The sequence below is a fragment of the Rhinoraja longicauda genome, chromosome 6, assembly GCF_053455715.1.
Source record: "Rhinoraja longicauda isolate Sanriku21f chromosome 6, sRhiLon1.1, whole genome shotgun sequence".
In the NCBI taxonomy this organism is placed as follows: domain Eukaryota; kingdom Metazoa; phylum Chordata; class Chondrichthyes; order Rajiformes; family Arhynchobatidae; genus Rhinoraja; species Rhinoraja longicauda.
Genome location: NC_135958.1, coordinates 7,764,566 through 7,781,681, shown reverse-complemented (window position 1 = coordinate 7,781,681; position 17,116 = coordinate 7,764,566). Strand labels below are relative to the sequence as shown.

Below are 17,116 nucleotides of genomic sequence, written 5' to 3'. Positions count from 1 at the left end.
TATATCTTATAATAATGAAATTATTAGCGGCAGTTTGTTCGTGTGCAATTGTTCACTGGTCCCGACGAGATACAGCTTTTCCAGACCACCCTCGGCCATTGGTTAGTAAGTCAGAACTAAAGTCTCTAAACTCAATGAAAAAGTAATTAAACAAAAACAGAAGGGCGGCACGGTGGCGCGGCGGTAGAGTTGCTGCCTTAACGCGCGTGCAGTACCAGAGACCCGGGTTCGATCCCGACTACGGGCGCCGTCTGTACGGAGTTTGTACGTTCTCCCCGTGACCTGCATGGGTTTTCTCCGAGACCTACGGTTTCCTCCCACACTCCAAAGACGTGCAGGTTTGTAGGTTAATTGGCTTGGTATAAGTGTAAATTGTCCCTGGTGTGTGTAGGATAGTGTTAGTGTGTGGGGATCGCTGGTCGGTGTGGACTCGGTGGGCCTGTTTCCCCATTGTATCTCCAAACTAAACTAGACAATTCAAATTAATCTGAGCACGCATTTACCCGAGGTCATTCCAGCCGGCACGGTTTGCTGGCATGTCGGCTGTCCATTAAGAACCTCGTTTTGAGTCATACAACATGGAAACAGGCCCTTCGGCCCAACTACGGGTGTCGAGGGTTACGGGGAGAATGCAGGAGAATGGGGTTAGGAGGGAGAGATAAATCAGCCATGATTGAATGGTGGAGTAGACTTAATGGGCCGAATGGCCTAATTCTGCTCCTATCACATGACCTTATGAATTTCCCATGTCTCATCTACACTTTCCTGCGTTTGGCCAATATCCCTCTAAACCCGTCCTATCCATGTACCTGTCCAATTGTTTTTAAACATTGTGATATCACCTGCCTCCACTACTTCCTCCGGCAGCTCGTTCCATATACCAACCACTCTTTGTGTAAAAAAAGTTGCTCCTCAGGTTTCCTGTGAAATCTTTTCCCCTTCACATTAAACCTATGCCCTCTTGTTCTTGATTCCCCAGGGCCTGTTTTCATCCTGTATCTCTAAACTAAACAAATAACTTAATGGACCTCAGGAGTCCAGCCTAGTGGAGCAGCAGTAGAGTTGCTGCCTTACCAGAGATCCAGGTTCCATCCTGACTATGATTTCTGTCTCTACGAAGTTTGTACGTTCTCCCTGTGACTGCGTGGGTTTTCTCCGGGTGCTCCGGTTTCCTCCCACGCTCCAAGGACGTGCAGGTTTGTAGCTTAATTGACTTCAGTAAAGTTGTAAATTATTCCTAATGGGTAGGATGGCACTAGGGGGGTATTTTCAGTCTGAAGAAGTGCCCCCACCCGGAACGTCACCTATCCATATTCTCCACAGATGCTGCCTGACCCGCTGAGTTACTCCAGAACTTTGTGCCTGTCTTTACCAGAATGATCATGCCTGTGGTATTAGCTGTAGAGAGTGGTTGGACTGGCTTGGATTGTTTTATCTGGAACGCCAGAAGTTGCAGGGAGACCTGATAGAAGTACTGCATATAAAATTATGAGAGGCACAGATAGGGTAGACAGTCAGAAACTTTGCCCCAGGATGAAAATATCAAATATTGATTGGAAAGCATAGGTTTACGGTGAGAGGGGCAAAGTTTAAAGGAGATGTGCGGGGTGAGTTTTTCTACACAGAGGGTGGGTGGGGGCCTGGAACGTGCTGCCAGGGGTGGTGCTGGAGGCAGATACGATAGTGGTGTTTGAGAGACTATTGGATGGGCACATGGACATGCAGGGAATGGAGGGGTGTGGGTTATATAGAGACAGACGAGTTGGTCTTGGCATCATGTTCGGCACAGACATTGTGAACTGAAGGGCCTGTTCTATAGTTTAATTTAGTTTAGTTTAGATATACAGCACGGAAACAGGCCCTTCGGCCCACCGAGTCCAGGCCGACAAGCAATCCCCATACACCAGCACTATCATGCACACTAGGGACAATTTACAATTTTACCAATGACAATTAACCTGCAAACCTGCACGTCTTTGGAGTGTGGGAGGAAACCAGAGCACCCGGAGAAAACCCATGCGATCACGGGGAGAAATTACAAACTCTGTCCAGACAGCAGCCGTGGTCGGGATCGAACCTGGGTCTCCGGCGCTGCAAACGCTGTACGGCAGCAACACTACTGCTGGGGCGTGGTCCATGAGACACATATATGTTCTGAAGCCTCATTAAGTAAAAGTCCTGAGGTCAGGACTATGGCATTTTACTCCAGTTTTAACTGAAGTTGCAATGGAATTCGTGAAAGTTATTGCAATGTACTCAATTAAAGGGCGCTTGTAAGGAAAGGTCCCAAAACAATCCAGGATTATGTGCGAGAAAGGAGGCATTGGTAAGGATTCTATATTTAGTTTAGTTTAGTTTAAAGATACAATGTGAGAAACAGGCCCTTTGGTCCACCGAGTCCACACCGACCAGCGATCCCCGCACATTAAGTTACTGACAAGTAGACCGTTTATTTTTTGGGGGTTGAATTTACTGAAGAGGCTTCTCCACGATGAACTCTTGATTGTATTTTGGAATAGTTTTGGTATTTTAAATAATGATTGCAGGGTGGGTTTCTGATGTTTATGAAATGGTATAACAATGCATAAAACGCAGAGTTTCAAGATGCACGCGGCGACTGTGTCTATTGAAATCTTCTCTTGTACTGCATCGACTGGCTACTAACCCACACTTTTTCGTTTGGAATTCGAAGTTGCTCTACCTCCAGAGAACATGGAAGGCTTCATTGACGCAGCTGAGAAGACGACGGAGAAGAGGGCTGGTCAAAGCAGCGTGAAGAAACAATTGAAATTTGAAGTGAGTTTTGTTTCCAACATCTCTGCTTAATAATGTATCGTGTGCACAGGTCAATAAGGGTCTTGGCAGCCGTACCGTGCTGGAGACTAAAGGGAATTGTCAACCTAAAATCTTTTACCGCCATCAATATTTTATAAATGCGGCCAATCACACATTGTGCGCAGATGTTGGCTTAAACCGAAGACAGACACAAAGTGCTGGAGTAACTCAGCGGGTCAGGTACGATCTTTGGATAGAAAGGATGGGTGACGTTTTTGGTTGGGATCCTTTAGTTTAGTTTAGAGATACAACGCGTAAACAGGCCCTTCGGCCCACCGGGTCCGCACTGACCAGCGATCTCTGAGCGCTAACACTATCCTACACACATTGGGGGAAATTTACATTTATACCAAGTCAATTAAAGTACAAACCTGTACGTCTTTGGAGCATGGGAGGTAACCGAAGATCTTGGAGAAAACCCATGCAGGTCACGGGGAGAACGTACAAACTCTGTTCAGATAGCAGAGTCAGGATCGTACCTGGGTCTCTGGCGCTGCAAGTGTTGTAAGGCAGCAACTCTACCGCTGCGCCACCGTGATGCCCTTCTTCAGACTTGACTTCAGACTTGTCTAAAGGAGGGTCTTCACTTTGAAGAAGGGTCCCGACCCGAAACGTCACCCATCCCTTTTTCTCCAGAGATGCTGCCTGATATGCCAAATTACTCCAGCACTTTGTGTCACTCACACATAGTCCCAATTTATAATTTGAAATGGGGAAAGAGAGTCAATCTGTTACATATTCTGTTCTCTTCTGCGGGCAAACTCTATCTGCTGAAGACATGTGTTCCATCTTCGGTCACATCCTAGACTAGGACAATGGTTTCCATATTAACAGTGCTCTGGGGCAGTTCTAGACTCATTGAGCCACACAGCCCAACTTGTCCACGCCGACCAAGGTGTCCCATCTAAGTTCAATGGTTCCTTTATTATCACGTGTACCAAGGTACCGTGAGATTCTTTCTTTACATACAGATCAGTAAGACTATTGCCCTACGGAAGTACAATACCCAATTAAGCAACTAAGGCATAGAAAAAGCCCACTGAGACTATATATCCAAGAGTAACCAGGTTTTGGTCCCATTTAAGTTAGTTCCACCTGCCTGCATTTGGCCCCTTATCCCTCTAAACCTCCCCCATCCACATACCTGTCCAAGTGACATTGGTAGAGAAATGAAGGCAAACTTGGAGTTTGGAACTGCAAAGCTCGGGACTTGGTTATCAGGCAACAGAACAGTCCCCTTGCCAGCTAGAGAACGGTCCTGACCTCCCATCTATCTCATTGGAGCCCTTTGAACTATCTTTAATCGGACTTTACTGGACTGTATCTTGCACTAAACGTTATTCCCTTTATCCTGCATCTGTGTGGAATGCTCGATTGCAATCGTGTATTGTCTTTACGCTGCCTCGATAACACGCAACAAAAAAGCTTTTCACTGTACACGTGTTAATAAGAAACTAAACTAAACTAGTTAAAGAACCAACACTTTGAACAGAATCTTTTGTTGAATGCACAGATTATTTTACCCAGAGTGGGGGAATCAAGAACCAGAGGACATAGTGTTAAGGTGAGAGGGGAAAGATTTATTTGTATCTATATATGTGCACTGTGGACGGCTAGATTGCATTCATATATAGTCTTCTCTTTGACTGCATAGCACACAAATGAGAGCTTTTCACTGTACCTCTGAACACGTGACAATAATCAACTAAACATTCTGGGCAAAAGATTGTGCGGCACGGTGGCGCAGCGGTAGAGTTGCTGCCTTTCAGCACCAGAGACCTGGATTTGATCCTGACTACGGGTGCTGTCTGTATGGAGTTTGTACGTTCCCCCCGTGACCTGTGTAGGTTTTCTCCTGGTGCTCCAGTTTCCTCCCGCACTCCAAAGACGTACAGGTTTGTAGGCTAATTGACATGGTATAAATGCAAACTGTCCCTGGTGTGTGTAGGATAGTGTTAATGTGCAGGGATCGCTGGTCGGTGCAGACTCGGTGGGCCTGAGCGCCAGAGATTCGGGTTCGATCCTGACTACGGGTGCTATACTGTACGGATGTTTGTACGTTCTCCCCGTGAGCTGCGTGGGTTTTCTCTGAGATCTTCGGTTTCCTCCCACATTCCAAAGACGTACAGGTTTGTAGGTTAATTGGCTGGGCAAATGTAAAAATTGTCCCTAGTGGGTGTAGGATAGTGTTAATGTGCGGGGATCGCTGGGCGGCGCGGACCCAGTGGGCCGAAGGGCCTGTTTCTGCGCTGTATCTCCAAATCTAAAAAAGAAATCCGCTCTCTATCTCTAAATTAAACTAAATCAAATTCTTGATTAGTGCGGGTGTTTAGGGGTTATGGGGAGAAGGCAGGAGAATGGGGTTAAGAGCGAGAGATAGACCAGCCATGATTAAATGGTGGAGTAGACTTGATGGGCCAAATGGCCTAATTCTGCTCCTATCACATGACCTGATGACCTTAAACTAAACTGGTTATTTAAAAGTCCATCCGTCAATGATGGATGAATTAGTGCAAAGTTTGCGAGGCTAGCGTTAGAGGAAAAATCCTCGGACTTTTCTGGCTGCAAAATATTAAGGCGTGTGCACTTTCATACTAACATTTCCTCAATGATCCCTTGTGATTTGCAAGCAAACCTGACCAAAGCAGGCTGGGTTCCTGTCATCAATACTTCACTGCCCTGTAACATCAAATCTTACCCCTACCAATTCTGCATCACTCTATATAGCATAGCAAAGAAGAGTGGGAAGACAGAGGATTGGGACTCTTTTAAAGAGCAACAAAAGTTAACTAAAAAGGCAATACGGGGAGAAACGATGAGGTACGAGGGTAAACTAGCCAATAATATAAAGGAGGATAGCAAAAGTTTTTTTAGGTACGTGAAGAGGAAAAAAATAGTCAAGGCAAATGTGGGTCCCTTGAAGACAGAAGCAGGGGAATTTATTATGGGGAACAAAGAAATGGCAGACGAGTTAAACCGTTACTTTGGATCTGTCTTCACTGAGGAAGATACACACAATCTCCCAAATGTTCTAGGGGCCGGAGAACCTAGGGTGATGGAGGAACTGAAGGAAATCCACATTAGGCAGGAAATGGTTTTGGGCAGACTGATGGGACTGAAGGCTGATAAATCCCCAGGGCCTGATGGTCTGCATCCCAGAGTACTTAAGGAGGTGGCTCTAGAAATAGTGGAAGCATTGGAGATCATTTTTCAATGTTCTATAGATTCAGGATCAGTTCCTGTGGATTGGAGGATAGCAAATGTTATCCCACTTTTTAAGAAAGGAGGGAGAGAGAAAACGGGTAATTATAGACCAGTTAGTCTGACATCAGTGGTGGGGAAGATGCTGGAGTCAATTATAAAAGACGAAATTGCTGAGCATTTGGATAGCAGTAACGGGATCATTCCGAGTCAGCATGGATTTACGAAGGGGAAATCATGCTTGACAAATCTACTGGTATTTTTTGAGGATGTAACTAGGAAAATTGACAAGGGAGAGTCAGTGGATGTGGTATACCTCGACTTTCAGAAAGCCTTCGACAAGGTCCCACATAGGAGATTAGTGGGCAAAATTAGGGCACATGGTATTGGGGGTAGGGTACTGACATGGATAGAAAATTGGTTGACAGACAGAAAACAAAGAGTGGGGATAAATGGGTCCCTTTCGGAATGGCAGGCAGTGACCAGTGGGGTACCGCAAGGTTCGGTGCTGGGACCCCAGCTATTTACGATATACATTAATGACTTAGACGAAGGGATTAAAAGTACCATTAGCAAATTTGCAGATGATACTAAGTTGGGGGGTAGTGTGAATTGTGAGGAAGATGCAATAAGGCTGCAGGGTGACTTGGACAGGTTGTGTGAGTGGGCGGATACATGGCAGATGCAGTTTAATGTAGATAAGTGTGAGGTTATTCACTTTGGAAGTAAGAATAGAAAGGCAGATTATTATCTGAATGGTGTCAAGTTAGGAGGAGGAGGAGTACAACGAGATCTGGGTGTCCTAGTGCATCAGTCAATGAAAGGAAGCATGCAGGTACAGCAGGCAGTGAAGAAAGCCAATGGAATGTTGGCCTTCGTAACAAGAGGAGTTGAGTATAGGAGCTAAGAGGTCCTTCTACAGTTGTACCGGGCCCTGGTGAGACCGCACCTGGAGTACTGTGTGCAGTTTTGGTCTCCAAATTTGAGGAAGGATATTCTTGCTATGGAGGGCGTGCAGCGTAGGTTCACTAGGTTAATTCCTGGAATGGCGGGACTGTCGTATGTTGAAAGGCTGGAGCGATTGGGCTTGTATACACTGGAATTTAGAAGGATGAGGGGGGATCTTATTGAAACATATAAGATAATTAGGGGATTGGACACATTAGAGGCAGATAACATGTTCCCAATGTTGGGGGAGTCCAGAACAAGGGGCCACAGTTTGAGAATAAGGGGTAGGCCATTTAGAACGGAGATGAGGAAGAACTTTTTCAGTCAGAGGGTGGTGAAGGTGTGGAATTCTCTGCCTCAGAAGGCAGTGGAGGCCAGTTCGTTGGATGCTTTCAAGAGAGAGCTGGATAGAGCTCTTAAGGATAGCGGAGTGAGGGGGTATGGGGAGAAGGCAGGAACGGGGTACTGATTGAGAGTGATCAGCCATGATCGCATTGAATGGCGGTGCTGGCTCGAGGGGCTGAATGGCCTACTCCTGCACCTATTGTCTATTGTCTATTGTCTATATACAGCTCATAGTCAATAGGATTCACCTTTACAACAAAAATAGCGGGAAAGGAAATTTTGGGGGGACATTTAAAAAAAAAAGTCTTATCTTCCACTAAACTGCAGAGTCAGAAGGATTATAATGCTTAATTATAATAGGAGAATAAAGAGTCTATTAATTATATATCTTCTGCTTACTGGCACAGTGGCGCAGCAGTAGAGTTGCTGGCTCACAGCGCCAGAGACCCGGGTTCTATTCAGACTACAGGTGCTGTCTGTATGGAGTTTGCACGTTCTCCCCATGACCTGCGTGGGTTTTCTCAGAGATCTTCGGCTTCCAACGCTCCAAAGACGTGCAGGTTTGCAGGTTAATTGGCTTGGTATATATGTAAAATTGTCCCTAGTGTGTGTAGGATAGTGTTAGTGTGCGGGGATCGCTGGTCGGCGCGGACTCGATGGGCCGAAGGGCCTGTGTCCACGTTGTATCTCTAACACTAAACTAAACTAACCATCAAACATTAAACTTGAAACTACGTCAAACATTACCAACTAGCAAAGTGTTTAGGAAAGAACTGCAGATGCTGGTTTAAATCGAAGGTAGACACAAAATGCTGGAGTAACTCAGCAGGACAGGCAGCATCTCTGGAGAACATGGATTGATAACGTTTCGGGTCAGGACCCTTCTTCAGATGCTGAAGTGTTTAGGTGAAGCAAAGTGGTTAGGTATTTTTAAACGATATTCATCAAACCAATAGCCAAATTCATATTTTGGGACAGGAAGAGTTCCGTATGAATGAAATAAAAAGGAACTGCAGGTGCCGGTTTATGCCAAAGATAGACACAAAGTGCTGGAGTAACTGACAGCTCAGTGGGTCAGGCAGCATCTCTGGAGAACACGGATTGGTGACCTTTCGGGTCAGGACCCTTCTTCAGACTGACTGTAGAGGGGAGGGGAAGGACGGGGGTGAGGGGTGGGGGGAAGAAAGCTGGAAGAGTGGGGAGACAAGGACATAGTGTGGGAGGTAATAGGTGGTCACAGGCAGGGGGTGGGGGGTTGATAGGCAGATGGTTGAAATAAAAGTCAGAGATAAAAGCAGATGTAAGGCGGATTGAAGAGTTGCAAGTTAATCAGCGGGTGTACTTTCAAAGGCACTTTATTGCTCACATATACCGAGGTACAATGATATCCATTTTTGTATACAGTGCAATACAAGTATCATTATACATAAGCACTAAGTTACATCTTCGATCAGCATCTAAGACACAGCACAAGTGTATAGCAGTGGTACACTGAGACAATGTACAGAGTCGCCATTTTCAAGTCCCAGTTGTTATAGGTCTTGGTCTTCTTATTTGAGGAAGGACGTCCTTGCTATTGAGGCAGTGCAGCATAGGTTCACGAGGTCAATCCCCGGGATGGCGGGACTGTCATATGAGGAAAGATTGGAAAGTCTGGGCTTGTATTCACTGGAATTTAGGATGAGGGGGGATCTTATAGAGATGTATAAAATTATAAAAGGACTGGACAGGCTAGATGCAGATAAAATGTTCCCAATGTTGGGGGAGTCCAGAACCAGGGGCCACAGTCTAAGAATAAAGGGGAGGCCATTTAAAACTGAGATGTGAAAAAACTTTTTCACCCAGAGAGTTGTGAATTTGTGGAATTCTCTGTCACAGAAGGCAGTGGAAGTCAATTCATTGGATGAATTTAAAAGAGAGTTACATAGAACTCTAGGGGCTAGTGGTATCAAGGGGAGAAGGCAGGCACAGGTTACTGATTGTGGATAATCAACCATGATCACAATGAATGGCGGTGCTGTCTCGAAGGGCCGAATGGCCTCCTCCTGCACCTATTTTCTATGAATCGAGGGGTATGGGGAGAAGGCAGGCACAGGTTACTGATTGTAGATAATCAGCCATGATCACATTGAATGGTGGTGCGGGCTCGAAGGGCCAAATGGCCTATTCCTGCACATATTGTCTATGTATCTATGTAGGTGCGGAATTATGAAGCCAGAGGGGTGGGAGGGGTGAGAAATAGTTGGGAGTCCAGGTGAGGGGGGGGGGGAGAAAGTGGGGGGAGTGTGGATGAGAAAGGAGAGAGGGAAAGGGGGGTGGTTAGAGGGATACCTAAAATTAGAGAATTCATACCGCTGGGTTAGACAATAGACAATAGACAATAGGTGCAGGAGTAGGCCATTCAGCCCTTCGAGCCAGCACCGCCATTCAATGCGATCATGGCTGATCACTCTCAATCAGTACCCCGTTCCTGCCTTCTCCCCATACCCCCTCACTCCGCTATCCTTAAGAGCTCTATCCAGCTCTCTCTTGAAAGCATCCAACAAACTGGCCTCCACTGCCTTCTGAGGCAGAGAATTCCACACCTTCACCACTCTCTGACTGAAAAAGCTCTTCCTCATCTCCGTTCAAAATGGCCTACCCATTATTCTTAAACTGTGGCCCCTTGTTCTGGACTCCCCCAACATTGGGAACATGTTTCCTGCCTCTAACGTGTCCAACCCCTTAATAATCCTATCGTATGAGGAGCTGTTCCTCCAGTTTGGGGAGGAGGGAACTGCAGATGCCGGTTTAAACCAAAGGTGGACTCAAAAAGCTGGAGTAACTCAGCGGGACAGGTCGCATCTCTGGAGAGAAGGCGGGTCAGGACTGCTCTCTAGTTGGTGATTGGATGGTTCAGTTGCCTGATAACGGCTGGCTAACAAACTGTCCCCCTGACTCTCAGTCTGAAGAAAGGTCTCAACCCGAAACGTCACCCATTCCTTCTCTCCAGAGATGCTGCCTGTCCCGCTGAGTTACTCCAGCATTTTGTGTCTTATCTTTAGCTTGTCAGCAAACAGATGTGAAGTGACATCCTATTTGCCGACATCTGTGGTAGTGGTAGTGGTATGGAAATATCATTTGAGTGGCGGTTGATGTAAAATGCCCAGGGAAGGGACTGATCATTGGTAAAATATGTTTTCAGAGTTTATTGTGCTTTTTCACGTATAGAATTTGTTCTTTGATAAGGCACGGTGGCGCAGCGGTAGAGTTGCCGCCTCACAGCGCCAGAGCCCCGGGTTCGATCCCGACGTCGGGCGCCGTCTGTACGGAGTTTGTACGTTCTCCCCGTGACCTGCGTAGGTTTTCTCCGAGATCTTCGGTTTCCTCCCACACTCCAAAAGACGTGCAGGTTTGTTGGCCAATTGGCTTGGTGTAAATGAAAAATGTAAAATTGTCCCTGGTGTGTGTAGGGTCGTGTTAGTGCGCGGGGATCGCTGGTCGGCGCGGACTCGGTGGGCTGAAGGGCCTGTTTCCGCACTGCACCACTAAACTAAACTAAACCAATTAGCAGTGCCGGTAGAGAGAAGCTATACTTACTTGCGTAATGCTTTAAATAGCTGTCTGGAGACTGCAACATTAGACCTTTCAGTGGGACAAGAGTTCTCGGACGGAGGTATTTTCACAGGTCTATGTCCAACTGGCGGGCACTGAGGACTGGCAATATTCCGACACCCAGATATTGGTGCTGGCCAGAACTCCAGTCTCAGCTGCTGTTCAACCTCTGACCCATTGAAGCTCAGGAATTGGAAGCAGCCTCAGTATTGCCTCTCCGCTGGTCTCTTCACCCGCTATGTACCACTGGATCCAACCGTACGAGAAGACCGAGACAGAGTGCTGGAGTAACTCAGCGGGACAGGCAGCATCTCCGGAGAGGAAGGAATGAGTGACGTTTCGGGTCGAGACCCTTCTTCAGACCGCAGTGGACCAGACGAAATGTGTTGGAAGGAACTGCAGGTTTGTAGGTTAATTGACCCTAGTGTGTAGGATAGAACTAGTGTGAATGGGTGATCAGTGGGCTCGGTGGGCCGAAAGGCCTGTTGTATCTCTTGGCATTAGATACATAGACAATAGGTGCAGGAGTAAGCCATTCGGCCCTTCGAGCCAGCACCGACCGCCATTTAATGTGATCATGGCTGATCATCCAAAATCAGTACCCCGTTCCTGCTTTTTCCCCATATCCCTTGATTCCTTTATCCCTAAGAGCTCTATTGAACTCTCTTTTGAATGCAACCAGATTCACCAGAATAGACAATAGACAATAGGCAATAGGTGCAGGAGGAGGCCATTCGGCCCTTCGAGCCAGCACCGCCATTCAATGTGATCATGGCTGATCATTCTCAATCAGTACCCCGTTCCTGCCTTCTCCCCATACCCCCTGACTCCGCTATCCTTAAGAATTCTATCTAGCTCTCTCTTGAATGCATTCAGAGAATTGGCCTCCACTGCCTTCTGAGGCAGAGAATTCCACAAATTCACAATTCTCTGTGTGAAAACGTTTTTCCTCATCTCCGTTCTAAATGGTCTACCCCTTATTCTTAAACTGTGGCCCCTGGTTCTGGACTCCCCCAACATCGGGAACATGTTTCCTGCATCCAGCACGTCCAATCCCTTAATAATTTTGTATGTTTCGATAAGAAAGCTGTATCTCTAAACTAAACTAAACTAATTTGCTAGCTACATAATGGAAAAATCAGCCATCAGTCTGAAGAAGGGTCCCAACCCGAAACATCGCCTGCCCTTTCCCTCCACAGATGCTGCCTGACCCGCTGAGATTCCCATCAATTTGCATTTTACATTCGATTATACAACTTCAGATTTAGATTTTTAGATTTAGAGATACAGCGCTGAAACAGGCCCACCGGATCCGCGCCGCCCAGTGATCCCCGCACATTATCACTATCCAACACCCACTAGGGACAATTTTTACATTTGCCCAGCCAATTAACCTACATACCAGTACGTCTTTGGAGTGTGGGAGGAAACCGAAGATCTCGGAGAAAACCCACGCAGGTCACGGGGAGAACGTACAAACTCCGTAGACGGAGCCCGTAGTCAGGATCGAACCTGGGTCTCCGGCGCTGCATTCGCTGCAAGGCAGCAACTCTACCGCTGCGCCACCATGCCGCCACGTCATCTGTCTGTAGCAGTAAATGCATCTGCAGTTCCTTGCGTCTACACATTCCTACGTGCTGTGGTTTTGTGAGCACATTAAACACAACAGCGAGACAAATGAATATGTTCTAAATTATCAGTTCATCGAGGCAAACCAGACCCTGAGAGTGCAAGTGAAAGTATACGGTGGCGTAGAGCCTGTCGTAACTTGGTGCCAAGGTTGGGTTGTGGGCAGGTGTGGTGCACGGTGGTTCAAAAGCCTGATGATTCATGGGAAGCAGCTGGTCTTGAACCCAGAGATCATGGTTCTCAGGCTCATGTCCCTCGTGAAAGGCTGGGATAGAGTGGATGCGGAGAGGATGGTTTCCACTTGTGGGAGAGTCTAGGACCAGAGGTCACAGCCTCAGACTTAGAGGGCCTTCCTTGAGGAAGGAGATGAGGAGGGGTTTCTTTACTCAGAGGGCGTTGAATCTGTGGAATTCGTTAGATCTTGATTAGTACGGGTGTCTGGGGTTATGGGGAGAGGGCGGGAGAATGGGGTTGAGAGGTAAAGATAGATCAGCCGTGATTGAATGGCGGAGTGGACTTGATGGGCCGAATGGCCTAATTCTGCTCCCGTCACCTATGAGCTGATGAGCTGTGGCCTTCTTCCTGTTTGCAGTGAGTTGTGAGCGTGGCCAGGGTTGCGTGGTTCTTTGATGATATCAGCTGTCTTCCTGAGACATTCCACTCCCCTGACATCAGTCTGAAGAAGGGTCTCGACCCGAAATGTCACCCATTCCTTCTCTCCAGAGATGCTGCCTGACCCGCTGAGTTACTCCAGCATTTTGTGTCTACCTTCCTGAGGCAACTCTTCATGCGCATAGAACAGCACAGCACGGGAACCGGCCCAGCAGCCCACAATGTCTGTGCCCACCATCATGCCAAGTTAAACTAATCTTCTCTTCTCCGCCATTTTGGCTAGGGTGTATTTTGGAGTAGTCTTTACTTTAGACTCTAGTGATAGAGCACGGAAACAGGCCCTTTGGCCTACCGAGTCCGCGCCGACCAGCGATCAACCCAGACGCTAAAGATAGACACAAAACGCCCGAGTAACAGGCAGCATTCCTGTGGCGCTGAGTTACTCCGGCATTTTGCGTCACTCTTCGGTGTAAAAAAAGCATCTTCCTACCCGATACACTAACCTACACACTCTAGAAACAACTTTTTTTACAACTTATCAGCGGCAATAAAGCTACCAATCATGCACGTCTTGGGAATGTGGGAGGAAACTGGAGCACCGGGACAAAGCCCACGCTGTCACAGGGAGAACATACAAACTCCGTACAGACAGCACCCGAAGTCAGGCTTGAACCCGGGTCTCTGGCGTTGAAAGGCAGCAACTCAACCGCTGCGCCACCGTACCGCCCAATTTCTTTAATGGAATTATGTGTGGTCTGTGCAAATCATAGATATCTTGCTTAACACAGTAATTGATATCGTCAACGAGGAATCAATTAAAATATAAACTGCTTGGATAATTGAGATGTTGATTGTAATTTATTTATTAAGACGGGCAAGCACCAACTCTGTGAAGATATGTTTATTTGGGATGAGAGGGAACTACACAGTCTGGCCCATTACGTGACACGGCCTGTTATATTCTGTATCGATTATGTTAATTGGCGTCGATTCAAGTGAAATTGGAGGACAGCTTCTTCTACCTGAGGTTTTAACTTTGCCGGTTGTTGTAGGGTAGAATGTATCAAGACCTTTGTGCTGAGAGAAAGACTCAAGTGGCCCCTAACGCTGCATTTTACAGGAGTTGGAATGTGATGTGTCTGTAGAAGACGACAGCAGGCAGGAGTGGACATTCACCTTGTATGACTTCGATAACAATGGCAAAGTCACCCGAGAGGTAACCCGAACATACAACAGCTTTACATTTCGTTATATTTTCAACTAAACGTGATTTGTAATGTGGCATAATTTAATATAAGATTGTCTTTTGATGCATGATTTGACCATTGCAATGCTCTAATACTGATAATCAAATTAGAATTGGTTAGAACTGATGGTTCGATAGTTAGACAATAGACAATAGGTGCAGGAGGAGGCCATTCGGCCCTTCGAGCCAGCACCGCCATTCGATGTGATCATGGCTGATCATTCTCAATCAGTACCCCATTCCTGCCTTCTCCCCATACCCCCTGACTCCGCTATCCTTAAGAGCTCTATCTAGCTCTCTCTTGAATGCATTCAGAGAATTGGCCTCCACTGCCTTCTGAGGCAGAGAATTCCACAGATTCACAACTCTCTGACTGAGTTAGAACTGGTTCTGTTCTACTGGTTAAATAGTTAGAACCGGTTCAGAATAGGTTTCTCCGGGTGATCCGGTTTCCTCCCACACTCCAAAGTTTACAGGTTTGTAGGTTAAATGCCTTCTGTAAATTGTCCTGGGTGTGTGTAGGATAGAACTGGTGTACTGATGGTTTGGTCGGCACGGACTCGGTGGTCCCAAAGACCTGCTTCCACGCTGTATTGCTAAAGCTAAAACTAAAACTAAATAAGTTAAAAACGAAGGACAATTTACTGAAGCCAATTATCCGACAAACCTGCACGTCTTTGGAGCGTGGGAGGAAACCGGAGCACCCGGAGAAAACCCACGCGGTCACGGGAAGAACGTACAAACTCCGTACAGACAGGACCCATAGTCAGGATCGATCCTGGCGCTGTGAGGCGGCAACTCTACCGCTGTGCCACTATCCTAGTGTGAAGGATAAAACTAGTGTACGGGTGATCGATGAATGGATTAATACTTTCTCGTCACATGTGTCAAGTCACAGTGAAGATCTTTGCTTGCTTCCCCAAGGTGTGCAAATAGTCACCACACAAAGGGCGCCGACCAAGATACAAGGGGCCTGTTTTTCCACAAGGATGGAACCTGGGTCTCTGGCGCCATACAGCACGAGAGCTCCTGTAGCAATCATGTATTGTCTTTCCGCTGGCTGGTCAGCATGCAACAAAGGCTTTTCACTGCACCTGTGGCGGCACGGTAGCGCAGCGGTAGAGTTGCTGCCTTACAGCGAATGCAACGCCGGAGACTCAGGTTCGATCCCGACTGCGAGCGCCGTCTGTACGGAGTTTGTACCTTCTCCCCGTGACCTGCGTGGGTTTTCTCCGAGATCTTCGGTTTCCTCCCGCACTCCAAAGACGTGCAGGTTTGTAGGTTAATTGGCTGGGCAAATGTAAAAATTGTCCCTAGTGGGTATAGGATAGTGCTAATGTGCGGGGATCACTGGGCGGCGCGGACCCGGTGGGCCGAAGGGCCTGTTTCCGCGCTGTATCTCTAAATCTAAATCTAAACCTCGGTACACGTGACAATAAACTGCAAGCGGAGGGTTTCTGTGGGCATTGTGTGTGAGCTGCGTCCCAAGTCACTTCTAACTCCAACTGGAATCAAAGACACTAAATATGATCATGTAAAACTAATTCATTAACTGCTAAATAATTAGGGTGGATAATAATCTGCCCATTTCGACGTAATTCAGAAATAGTAGGCAATGCACCAATGAGATAACGTGTCCCTTATTTCCTATTGAGCGGCTGAAAACTGCCATGAATAATTAATTCAGAACAAATTTGCACGTAATTTGTAGAATGGGTTCTCAAACTTGTTGAAAATTGTTTTTCATGGCATTAGAGTTTGCGATTCTTTTATGTTCTTGATTAGTAGGGGGATGGGGTGGATGGATTGGAGGTGATGGGGAGAAGGCAGGAAAATGTGGTTGGGAGGGAGAGATAGATCAGCCACGATTGAATGGCAGAGTAGACTTGATGGGCTGAACGGCCTTATTCTCCTCCCAGAACCTCTGAACTGACGAACATATACCAATTAATTTTATTATAGAAAGCGTTGCGAAAACAGTTTTGTAACCGAAGATCTCGGAAAAAAACCCATGCAGGTCACGGGGAGAACGTTCAAACTCCTCACAGCTCCTCACAGCGCCAGAGACCCGGGTTCGATCCTGACCACCAGTGCTGTCTGTACGGAGTTTGTACGTTCTCCCCGGGACCGCGTGGGTTTTCTCCGGGTGTTCCCGTTTCCTCCCACACTCCAAAGACCTACAGGTATTTAGGTTAATTGGCTTCGGTAAAGATTGTAAATTGTCCCTGATGTGTCGGATAGAACTAATGTACAAGGTGATCGTTGGTCGGCGAGGACTCAGTGCGCTGAAGGGCTCGTTTCTGAACTAATCCAAAAGAGAAGATTAAAAAATTCTGAAACATTATGGACTAACAAACACTGGATAACCTTACTCAATATTATTCAAAGGCTTAACTAATTTTGCTTTCGTGGTCTGTTGTGAACTATTAGTTATATTTTAAATTATATTCACAGGGACCTTGGTTAAGATAAATGGGAATCAAAATTGTAATGTCAAATGAACCAAGAGTCAAGAGTGTTTTATTGTTGCGTGTCCCAGATAGAACAAAGACATTCTTACGTGCAGCAGCACAACAGAATGTGTCAACACAGCACATTGTAGACAAGATAATAAACGAGAAAAAAAAAGTTCCGTGTGTATGTATTCACATACTCACATATACATAAACACACACACACACACACACACAAATATATATGTGAAGA

At 46.6% G+C, this 17,116-nt stretch overlaps 1 protein-coding gene across 3 annotated transcripts in view; it reads left to right on the top strand.

Moving 5' to 3' along the window:
- nkd1 (NKD inhibitor of WNT signaling pathway 1) overlaps positions 1 to 17,116 on the top strand; it is a 97,726-nt gene that overhangs the window by 65,636 nt on the left and 14,974 nt on the right. For 2 of the 3 annotated variants that reach the window (XM_078400402.1, XM_078400400.1), the window contains 2 exons: positions 2,693 to 2,796; positions 14,285 to 14,380. In XM_078400402.1, coding sequence (XP_078256528.1) covers positions 2,693 to 2,796; positions 14,285 to 14,380 — 200 coding nt within the window. The remainder of the gene's footprint in view (positions 1 to 2,692; positions 2,797 to 14,284; positions 14,381 to 17,116) is intronic. The other variant, XM_078400401.1, reaches the window with a different exon arrangement.